This window comes from Cetorhinus maximus, chromosome 3 (assembly GCF_964194155.1).
Source record: "Cetorhinus maximus chromosome 3, sCetMax3.hap1.1, whole genome shotgun sequence".
Lineage (NCBI taxonomy): Eukaryota > Metazoa > Chordata > Chondrichthyes > Lamniformes > Cetorhinidae > Cetorhinus > Cetorhinus maximus.
The window spans coordinates 90,771,831-90,783,746 of NC_135881.1; the positions used below are offsets into that span (position 1 = coordinate 90,771,831).

The 11,916-nt window shown below is 39.6% G+C and overlaps 1 protein-coding gene across 3 annotated transcripts in view; it reads left to right on the forward strand.

Annotated features, from left to right (window-relative positions):
• tmem245 (transmembrane protein 245) overlaps positions 1 to 10,177 on the forward strand; it is a 209,956-nt gene extending 199,779 nt beyond the window's left edge. For 2 of the 3 annotated variants that reach the window (XM_078538661.1, XM_078538662.1), the window contains 2 exons: positions 1,973 to 2,167; positions 6,759 to 10,177. In XM_078538661.1, coding sequence (XP_078394787.1) covers positions 1,973 to 2,167; positions 6,759 to 6,804 — 241 coding nt within the window. In that variant the 3' untranslated portion in view covers positions 6,805 to 10,177. Of the gene's footprint in view, positions 1 to 571; positions 665 to 1,972; positions 2,168 to 6,758 lie in introns of those variants that run through there. The other variant, XR_013576178.1, reaches the window with a different exon arrangement.
• The last annotated feature ends 1,739 nt before the right edge of the window (positions 10,178 to 11,916 follow it).

The window sequence follows — 11,916 nt, forward strand, 5'->3', positions numbered from 1 at the left end:
GAATTTGCTAACCACTTCCAGCAGGGTATTATTTATTGTGATCAGGGGTGGAGATGCAAAACCTTGTCCCATGACCATGGTTTTCTTGCCTAAAGTTACAGGCAAGGGAGAGACAGTCCGTGAGTCTTTGAGGCTGAGTTTCTGTGTGGGTGACTAGCACAGCATCGTTAGCATAGAGGAATTCCCTGATCAGGACGCGATGTATTTTTGTTTTCACTTTCAGTCTTGATAGATTGTAGAACTTTCCGTCTGATCTAGTGTGCAAGTAGACTCCTTCCATATCTGCAGGAAAGGCGAAAGCCAGGAGCATGAAGAAGATACCAAACAGAGTGGGGGCTAGGACACCGTTTTGTTTCACTTCAGTCTTCACTCTGAAATTGTCAGAAGTGGAGCCATCAAACTGTACTGTGCAATGCATGTTGTCACGGAAGGAGTGGGTGAGACTGAGGGAGCAGCTCGGCCAGTTTTTCCCAAAATCTTGTCGCGCTCTGCTGACGTTGTTGGATGTCTTTGGTGAGATCTATAAAAGTAAGGTAAAGGGTATGCCTTGTTCCCTATACTTCTCTTGTAGCTGATGTATGGAGAAGACCTGCCAGCATGGAAACCACACTATGCCTCTGAGTACACCCAGTCTGCAAGCATATGCACCTTTTCCTATTATATGGTACTGCAACATTGTTCGTCTTTTTGCTTAAATTTTTTTTGTGACCATAATATAAAGTACAGTAGGAGGGAAATTATCTTGAGTGATTGTCAGCTGTGTCCCAGAGATTGGTACTGTGAATGGGAGAATGCAAGTTTCTAAGAAAGATTGACTAAATGGCTACTTTGGTTCACGAAATATTATAGCACCTTGTGCTAATAATTCTCCAGCAAAATATATTGCAGCACATTTTTGTCTGAGCAGCTTAGATTCTTCTGATCTACAACAATTTCAAAGCTTATGTCCTCCCACATTTGGTTTATTCTTTTGAATAAAGCCGTCCGCACTCCCCTGAACCTAGCTTGTCTGTAGAGTCTTTGGGGCTAATACAATTTCTAAATTTGCAGATGACTTCAAATTGGGAAGATTATGACGAAGTATAAGACAACATGAATAAAGTTGCAGAATGGATGTTTAATTGCCAAATGAGGAAGAACTGGAGACTATGGCAGGCCTAATCAAAAGGCACTAAGTCTTTTAGACCTGGAGAAGATCTTTCCACTTGTAAGGGATTCAAAACCTAGTGCCCATAAATATAAATTAAATACCGATAAATTCAGGAGAAACTTTTTACCAAAGAGTGCCAAGAATGTGGAACGTAGTACCACAAGCAGTTGTGGCAAATAAATGCATTTGAGAGGGAATAGATAACATGAGGGAGATAAAAATAGAATAGTATGCTGATAGGGTTGGATGAAGAGGGAAGGGAGGAGGTTTTTATGGAGCGTAAATGCCAGCATAGGCCAGTTGGGCTGTAAGGTCCATTTCTGTGCTGTAGACTCTATGGGCTGAATTTTCCGTGCCCCCCAGAGGCGTGTTTGTGGGTGGGGAGGATGCCCATCCCACCGCCTTCCTGTCCACCTCCAAGCTCTCCTCCCATGCTTAAATGAATAATTAAGAGTCAGTTCGGCTTGTTTTGAAGCCAGTTGACCTTGATAAAACGCTGCCCACATCATAAAAGCGTTTGGCGTGGGAAGCCTGTTTTTCAAACTTAAATGTTTAAAAGGCGGGAAGGAAGGGGGGGTCTCTCTTCGGGGGCTGCCCTTGGCCAATCATGGGGTGGTGTCCCTTAAGTCGAAACTGCTCCCCCCGTAATGCAAGTGTATTGTTCTGAACAGATGCTGCGGTCTTTAAAAATAGCCCAAGAAGTAATTAAACACCGTCCCAAATTCTTAACCAACTAAAATAATGCTTTTATTGGCATTGGCAAAAAATGAGAACTAAATGGTATAATTTAATATCCTAAGGCAGTTTTTGTTATTTTTACAGGGGCGGTCACCCGTATCTCACTGGTTTGGCTGTAGCTGGAGGAGCTTATTACCTTGGACTAGAAGGTGCGATCATTGGACCCATCTTATTATGCATCCTAGTGGTTGCCTCCAACATATACAGTGCTATGTTGATGAGTCCTTCAACTGCATTGCCAACGCCTTCGCAGACTCCTTGGCCTTTGCAAATACATCGGTAAGTTTCAACTAGAGCTTCTACTAAATTAGCCTACATCAATCCCCCTGCATCTGTTTCATTTAAGGCTAGAATTTAGACAATGTAGGAAAATTATTAAAACCTGTTTCTTAAAATAGGTAACTGTTTAACAATTTTTAAAAAAAATCATTGGGCAGATTCCTCCCATGGCAGCAGCAGTGAATGTTGAGAGATTCACCGCTTTGCACTTTGGGGCCCTGGCCTGCATCCATGCATGGTATTTACCCGGAAACTTTAAACTCCTGATTGTAGAATTGTGCTGCCTTGGGCCCTCTGAGAATATCTCTGACACTGACCTTAGTGTCGGAGACTTGGCCTTGATGCCCTATACTGACGTAGATATCTACTCACTCCATTTCCAGATGTTAACCTCAGTTGCAGGACAGTGATTAACAGTGAGTGCTGTATCAGGAAGGTCTAAAAAGCCAACAACCACACCTGCCCACCACCCCTAACCCCCGAAACACCGAAAAATGCTCACCACCATTGGCACACCAAACAATGCTTGCCCCACACCAAAATACTGGTCAACCACCAACAATGCTCAATCCACTCTTAACAATCCCCCCTCTACACCGCTGACAATGCTCATCCACCCCTGCACCCATGACATTGCTCACTCTCTTCCCCCTCCTTCCAACAAGGCTCTGTACCCCCCTCCCCCATCCTCCCCCACGCCCCATACCAACAAGGCTCACCCTCTTCCCTCACCCCCTAGCCCAGGACCATGCATTTTCAGGAATTGCAGCGGGAAGTGAGTTTGATGGGGGTTGCATAAGATGGGTTAATATTTTTGGTGGGGACATTGTGCAGTGTCGGGGATGATGGGACATTTAAAACTCTGCAAGCCAACGAATTGAAGACAGACCTTAAGAGGCTTGTCTTCAGCTCATGAACGAAGAAGAGGATGTGGCTTCACTGTAGTTACAGCTCGCTACTGGGTCTTCCCAAGTTTGTTCCCCTCTGGATTGAAGCTGAAGCAAGGACTACAAGGTCCAAAGGCTCCAGCATGAAAAAGGTAAGGGGGCAGTTTAAATCGTAGTCAGATGCATGCACTCCTGCTCTGCTGCTGACCAGAAGATCTGGGCCATTGTTGTAAATATTCAATCTCAGTGTTTAAAATTATGGGGGTGAGATTCTATTCAGTAGAAAGGAAATTCAGAGTGGGTGTAATGGGCAGTTAATTCAATAGAAGACCCATAGAAATTGAATTTCACCCTCTGTTTAAAGTTCTGACTTTTGTCCTGCATTGTCCATGTTTTGTAACAAATGAGCAGCACTGAATAAAATGAAAGCAAAATACTGTGGATGCTGGAGGTCTGAAATAAAAACAAAGTGCTGGAAAAATTCAGCAGGCCTGACAGCATCTGTGGAGAGAGAAACAGAGTTAACATTTAGAGCCCAATATGACTCTTCTTTGGAACTGGAGAGATAGAAATAAGTAAAATGAGTTGTGTTTTATCAGGCCAATTGATCAGATTAAATCTCAAGATGTTTAAATAGACACCACTGCATGCAAAACCCTTGACCTCTGCAGAACTGGTTCTTAATTTGGCGTAGATAACATTATCCAGACGATTAAACTGGTTTTTGCAGTCCGTTCTTGAGTTAATGTCGGAGTTATATCTGCTAACTAATATATTCTGCTTTATGTACATGCACCTTTTCGAACATCTGTTTTCATGTGGCATAGCTGTAAAAATGTCAGTGATCACACATTGTGTTGCTCCTTTTTTGATGATCAGCTGGAACCTACTTTGGAAGGCTTCAAAAACCATCAATAAAAATGAAATATTCTCTAGCACATGGCGTCTAAAGCACCACTGAGCGTAACACATCAGTGTTAAGTTAGGAGGATAAAAGCAACATACTGCGGATGCTGGAAATATGAAACAAAAACAAAAATACGTGGAAAAACTCAGCAGGTCTGACAGCATCTGCGGAGAGGAATACAGTTAACGTTTTGAGTCCATATGACTCTGATGAAGAGTCATATGGACTCGAAACGTCAACTGTATTCCTCTCCGCAGATACTGTCAGACCTGCTGAGTCTTCATCAGAGTCATATGGACTCAAAACGTTAACTGTATTCCTCTCCGCAGATGCTGTCAGACCTGCTGAGTTTTTCCAGGTATTTTTGTTTTTGTTTAATTTAGGAGGAGCCATTTTTCTCCGGTGTTAAAATTGGTGTGCAATGCACCCCCAGTTTGAGATGCTTGTCTTTACTCTGCTCGTGGGAGATATTTTTGCTGGAACTTGCTGGCTGACACTCATTTGCCCACTTTAGCAATTAAGTCAATGGATTCAGTTTTCCTGTGCTTCAGAGAGTCAAATTATTATGATCCCATGTAACATGAAAAATTTGAATCTACCAATTTTAATATTTATCTTTCCAATGATAAGTAACTCTGGTAAAAGTCCCCTTGTAAATACCGCAAACCTGCTTTCAATCCTGGCATTTAGCTGGTATGAGGTTGACCCAGAATGGTTTTATATCCTGAAGAAGAACCGATTGGTTTGACATGTGTAGCTCTGGAGTAAAACTTGTGTATAATAATGGAAGGGAACGAATTGTACTGTTTTGCATGAATTAAGTGGAGATGTTCATTGTACCGAAAATCTGATCATAATTCCTGGATTCTGCTAAGGCAAGAAATGTTGCCTTTTATTTTACCCAAAATGAAAATCTGCATGAATAATTTTAAAGTTTTCTTTGAGTAGTAATAATGAATAAAAAGGATCAGTCAGGACGCATCTATATAAGTGATCTCTATAATATCCATCACTCATGTTCTTAAAGTGCTGCGTCCATGTAATCATTTTGTGCCTCACATTTCTTCAGGCGTTACTTCCTACAGAGTGCTGTGGGATCACTGTTGATTTCCAGGTATCAATCCAAACCCTTATTTACTGCCTTTTGACAGAAGCCTTACGTAATTTACTAAATTCTTTCAATTGCTACCTCCTCCACATCCACACCTAGAGCCCACAAGAACCCATATAAAGCACAAATTTGCAAACAAAGAGTAATGGTTGTGTGTATGTATGTATATATATATATATATATTTTTTTTTTAAATTAAATATGTATTAAAGCAGCTGTGCATATATATGCTGCTAGAGTCTAGAGTTTAAGAAATAATCAGTAAGCACTTCCTTTAATGTTTCCTCCATTGCATTTGCTAGATTGGGTTAAACTGGTGATTCAAACTTCTACTCCTGCTCCCTTCGTCACCTCATAAGCTCCCTTAGAACAGTGATCTCACCTGTACTGATCACCTTTTACCATCACCTGGCTCCCTGGACTTCACTTCTCCTGGTCCTTGTATTTCACTCCGTGTTTTTCATTCATCTGCTGATGATGTTGAACCTGCTGCTAACTAACCTTGTGCATAACTAACCTTGAGGCTAGTACTCACCTCTGCTGGACTCCTGGATCAGCCAGTATTAGCTTATGTTTGACACTCTACACTTGCGTAGCTCCTTGTTTTCCAGCAATGCTTCTACTAATACTCTGACTCTCAAACAGTTCCTTCATTCACTTCTTCTTCAAAACTGTCTCCGAACCTCAACATTTGTTTATTGATGCCCCAAACTGACTTCACCCAAGCTAAAGTCAACTTCTTTCCACTATTGGACCTCAGAGATTAACTTTAGATTCTCTGATATTGTCTCCTTTCTGCCCTCCATTTCCAACCATAGTATATCTCTAGTAATCTTTTGCCAGGCCTGTGTAACTTGAATTCGCTTTGTGTACATTTCTGTGCACGTATTGGCTATTTCTATGGACCCTTCTTCTTCTGGCCTCTCTTGCGCCTCCTCTCCTTTCTCCTGCCCTTCATGTCACCCAGGAATGCCACCCTTCATTTTGCTCCTCTTACATACTTTAGTCCTGCCCCCAATCTATTTGGATTCTGTGACCTTTGAGTAAAATTGCCAATTTTTTGCCAAATTAGATATATTTTGTTTTTATTGTGGACCATATTGGGTTGACTAAGATTTATTTCAAGCAGAGCTCTTGCATTCAACAAAAAATATTATTTATGAATAGAAGTGTGATTTGTCAGGAATCCTGACAGCCATTTAAGAGTAGCATTTTTGCGCCTTATTTTTACATTTTTTATTTGAGTAGTGACAAGTGTACATGAGAAGAAAATAATTAAATGTAGGCAAGATGTAAAATTAAGTTAACTGTAGATGATCATTAAATAATCAGTATTGTATGCATTCTGGACCATTTTTAAAACCACTCCTTACACCAAATAGAGCATTGCCAGAGTTCATTTATGTGTGCATGATACCATCATTATAACTGAATTAATCAAATGATGGTTGCAATTTCTATGTCTTTGCGCACAAAGAGTTTCTGTTACACACTGATCCTATATTTGTCTCGCACTGCTTCATAAAAGAAATTGAAGTTTATAAAAAATTTAACTTTTGGTGAAAAGACTTAGAACTTGTTTTAAATTTCTGTGAAATGTTATGTCTGTTGTAACAGCTGGAGAATATTGGTCAGTGCACTTTACATGTTGATAACTATTGTCTTTCTTGTCTGTTTTTGTTTCAGACCTTTTGGAGATAGTCCTGAGGAAGCAAAACCCGGTACTGAGTGACCGAATGTGTTTCCATATTAGTCAGAGCATGTTGGCTCATCTATCTGCTGCTTCCTGCACTGAATTTCACAGTTGTGGCCTTCCTGTGCACTCCAAAGATGAAAGTTGCATTAGCCAATGCCATGTAGGAAAATAACTTCTCACCCATGCTTGGGTGGGCATAAGGAATGTGCTTCATCACACTACTTTGCATATTAATATAACACCCAAGGATACAGCCCTGCATTTGAGAGATAGAAGGTTCGTAACAACTGGAACTAAGTTCAATTATAAATGATCAACAGTTGCAGTTCAGTACCACACTTGACGCCAAGGAAGTTTGAAATGGTGTTTTCTTTTATCATTTATCATATGTTCTAAGGGCGTGTTTCACACTACTTTCATTCTCGTGAGCTGATTTGAAATCAGAATATTGTGTAGGTTGCACAAATTAACAATTTGTATGGCTTTGTTTACTCTGGTTTTAATGCTCTGGCACTGTAAGAGTTTAGTCTATTTTCAGATGATCCATTTGGGTCTTGAATATTACACATCTAAACTGTCCTTAATATTCACCCACCCCATGAAAATAACTCAAACCAGAAATTTCCACATTGGAAAAAGCACATCTGAGATGGAAGTATAAGACTAATGTAATGGAACAAGTACACCATTTAAGCATGAAATATACAAAGTAATTTTCTATTTTTTGGGGGTTATTTTAGTTTTCTCCTCTTGCTGTTCCCTCCTGGGCCACAAACTCCTGTCATGGCGAGGTGCCTTACTCTCAAACTCCTGCTGATGCTGTTCTTGACTGGCTGGCAGAAAATCAAGATGACCCACTTAGTGAAAACCCCTGAACATGATGTGCTACCATTTTCAATTTTATCCAAGGTGACTTATTATCTACTTGGAAAAACTAGTTATGTGCAATTCAGTATAGGTATAAACTTATAATTTCTAACATTACATAATTTTGCCTCAAAGACAGCCTTATGACTCAACTATAACGACTGCTATGTATGCTAATTGAATGCTGTTACAATTATATAGTATATAGAGTCTTTGCTTTCTTGCTGCTTTGACAGAAAGACAATTTCATCTAGATGACTACAATGGATAGGGCTCTCCCCAAGAGAATTTTCAAAGTGGGACTGTGCACTTAACAAGGTAGTTTTAGTTTTTGTATTCAAAGCAAAGAATTTAGGGCAGTGGGAGTACCATAAAGTGAACTCACAAATAAATGAAGATAGTCATTAGAAACTGAGAGGTTATAAATTCCAGAAGACTTCCACCTCCAAAAGTGTGTTTGGATGGGGTTTCTACCCACCTGCTTGCTCTATCCCAAATTCCAGGAAGGCCTGTCCGAACAATAGGGACAACTAGGACGCTCACCTCATAGAGCCAGTGGGATTTCAGCATGTTGTCCTTGCTGCTCAGTTGATGCAGGGTTAGTGTGGAGACAGAATCTTGCATTAATTCCCACAAAGAATACATTAAAAATCTGGCTGCTGCTTCATTCTGCTGCTTCCTAAACAGCAATCAATCTATCTCAGATCGACAGCCATTTGGATATGAGACTATGGGACCCACACAAAGCATTTGTATAACAAGTATTCCTGCTTCATAGATCAGTACTACTTCCTGGATGCTAGGCAGAACTGACAGGCTTTCTAGGCAAGCCCAGCATTCCACCAGTGACATTACAATGATGGAGGGAGAGGGGTAGGGTGTGACAGAATAACCAGCTGGTACCCTCCCCACTTGGAATTTCTCAAAGGCCAAAAAGGAGAGAGAGCCTGGTAGAAATCGGTTCTACCTGAACTTCCTCTCCCCATAAGCTCACTGACATTAATTCATGCAGGAGCAATGCCAAATTTCTGGGTACATATCCTTGAATTAATTATATGTAAGAGCTGTTGTACTGTATATTTTTACATCCCACATAATTGATTAGCTATTAAAAATATATTAAATTGAAGCCTAAGATCATCGCAGCAATATAAGAATTAGCCACTGTGTTTTGAATCAGCCTTACTTTTAAAACATATTAAGCTTTAGGGAAATATATATATTTCAATCAATGCTTAGCACATTAGCTTTGATCTTTTTGTAAAAGGCCAGAAAGGATAGTTTCCTTGAATTTGGTATAGAACCAACACTCTAGTCCACAAAGAAAATGATGTGATTATAGGTGTGTAAATGCTAATTTCTTTTCATCACAATTCCAGCACTTCAATAGAGGCAGAGATTGCAAACTGTGTGCGGAAGAAAGAAAGCTTCATTTTCAAACAATTGAAAAGTATGCAATTTAAAGATCTCTTAAAAGGGTGAGGGAAAAAATCAAATAACAATAAACACATTGGTGACTTTCATTTGCTTTTGTTTACAAATGCTGATAGTTGAATACATAGTCATTTTGTGCAATATTTCACTGAATGCAGAGCAATGCTTATTTGATTTCTTCCTCATATGGTTTTTAATCTTGAGGGAATATAAGTAGAAAACATGTTTTAAATAGTTTTAATGAGATGGGCAGATTATGACGTGATAAATCTAATGTAGAAAATGTTGCCTTTTCACAGGAAATTTAGTGATCGCTTAGCACTGGTAAAATAGTTTCGTTCATTGATACATAAGACTATATTTTTGGATGGGGGAAGAGGGAAATCATATTTGTGCTTATATTTTTAAAACTATTAGAGCATGTGAGGCATGAATATTTATTTTAGACATTTGTTACATTTTTTTGTTTATTATTTTGCTTCTACAAACCTGCTGCCTAAAGTCATGTTTGTTAATTCTACTCAAACTTATTTAGGCCATGCTACTCCAGCTTCTTTTAGCAATATGTTATGTAAATTTGGATTATTGAGACTTCCACTAAATTTCTAAAGTGGTGGTATAGCAATGCTGTTTAATTGCAATCAAGGTAAAAGATACTCATTTATATGGAAAATTTTCTCAGCCACTACTTGATTCCAACTTCAATGGATTTCACTATGTGTGCAGCCTCACAAAATGGTGATTTAATTTACAGCAACATATTCTGATGTAATAAGTTTCAGCTGTATCCCCTGTTGATTGAGTTGCTCTATCTTTTACTCTAATTCCCAGTGTTCAGGCAGGTTCCCTTTGGCACATTGAAAGCAACTGCATCCCGAATAAAATATAGTAACTGTAGTACCTGATGGATCCTGATCAAAGAATTCCAAGTGTGTGTAAAATAACAACTTTGACAGTGTACTGATATTTTATTTTTGCTTGTAAAGTTAACATTTGGTCCAAAGCTGTGAATGTGTTGTAAAATTTTGGATATGAGAAATTAGCATTATTTCCACGTATTGTTTTTATCGTAAAATAAACTTATTAAATGAAAAAAATATAAAACATGTCCAACAAGTGCTACTTCGCAAAATATTTTGAAACACTAGAATTTAATTTTTAAAATAAATTGTAGAAGCGTTTACTGTATTTGATGTTTCACGTCTGAGTATATTTCATACTGCTATATGCCCGGAGACTTGGACAACCTGCAGCAAGCACCTCAAAGCACTGGAGAAGTACCACCAGTGGTGCCATCACAAGATGCTCCAAATCTGGTGGCAAGAAAGGTGGTCCAACAACAGCATCTTCTCCCAGCCAATATGCCCAACATCGAGGTACTAATCACTCAAAACCAGCTCCACTGGACAGGGCACATTGTTCGTATGCCTGACCCCAGACTGCCGAAGAAACTCAGTCACAGCAGGAGATTCCCAGGAGGACAGCAGAAACGTTTTAGGAATATCTTCAAAGCATCCATGAAGAATTATATATCCCCGGTCGGTCACAGGCCAGGGACTCCAAAAATGGGGAAGGTTCATTTGAGAAGGCACTGAACATGCTGGGAATGCGCAGAGGCGAAGTTGACATATTGGAGAGTGTGCACAAACTTCCAAACAACTCTCAAACTGACCCTTCAAGCATAACCTTCCCTACATGTGGCAGAATCTGCAGATCACATGTTGGACTTAATCAGTCATCTCAGAATCCATCAAACCAGATTGAAAGCAATCCATCCTCAATCTCAAAGGACTGCCTAAGAAGAAGAAGATATTTTCAAGTTTACTGGTCATCGGTACTCCAATATGTGGCATAAGGCTGATAGTCAGACTAATAGCACCCTTCATCTCCCAATTCCTGATAGGATATGCTTGTTATTTCATGAAATAGACCAAAATATGTTTAGGCTATATCATCCATAGTAACCTGTTATTCCTACTTGAAGAAATCTTTTGTGATTTTTTTTTTCCCTTCACTGATTATATATTGCCACTCTGTCTTGAGGCAGGAGAGGGTGATGTCAAGGATTTGAAAAGCAAAATTCTGCAGATGCTGGAAATCTGAAATAAAAACAGAGAATGCAGGAAATACTCAGGTTAGCCAGCATCTGTAGAGAGAAACAGAGTTAACATTTCAGGTCACAATAATGAAGGGTTAGTGACCTGGAATGTTAATTCCATTTCTCACCACAGATGCGCCTGACCTGCTGAGTAATTCCAGCATTTTCTGTTCTTATTTGAAAGTGATATTAATTTACAGAGGCAGTGGAGAGGATGGGAGTGAGGTACTTTTAATGGCTAAGAATGTAGACTCAGTGTTTTGAATTAGTTGAATGTTTTTGAGGGGTGAGGTAACAAGGCAGATTAGAATAGTGTTCAGGAGATTCCACCTTGAGAAAATGAAGAAATAGACTAGTGGTTAAGTTTGTGGGAGGAGAGATGGAGGTGAGTAATGTCGCAGAAGGTAAAAAGCCTCTTAGTAACTGAGTAGCGACAGCAGAGGGGGCTGAGGATTGAACAGTGTCCCGAGGTTCTGAGTACTGATGAAGCCTGAGGTTGCTGGAAGGTAATGCAGTTGAGGCCAGGGGCACATGGGCACTGGTGACATCAAGCCACATGCATGTAAAGGAACATGATATGCCATTCAATCAATTTTCTGTTATTTCTGTCCATTTAACATTGTTTAGTTTCCCCAACCATATAAATTGGTTGTTGAGGGTTGCTAGGTGCTGTGCTCCATTTCAAAGTCACTTTAAAGATTTAGATTGCAACATAGGTCACTGGAAACTTTGTTTCCGTTTTTATCCTG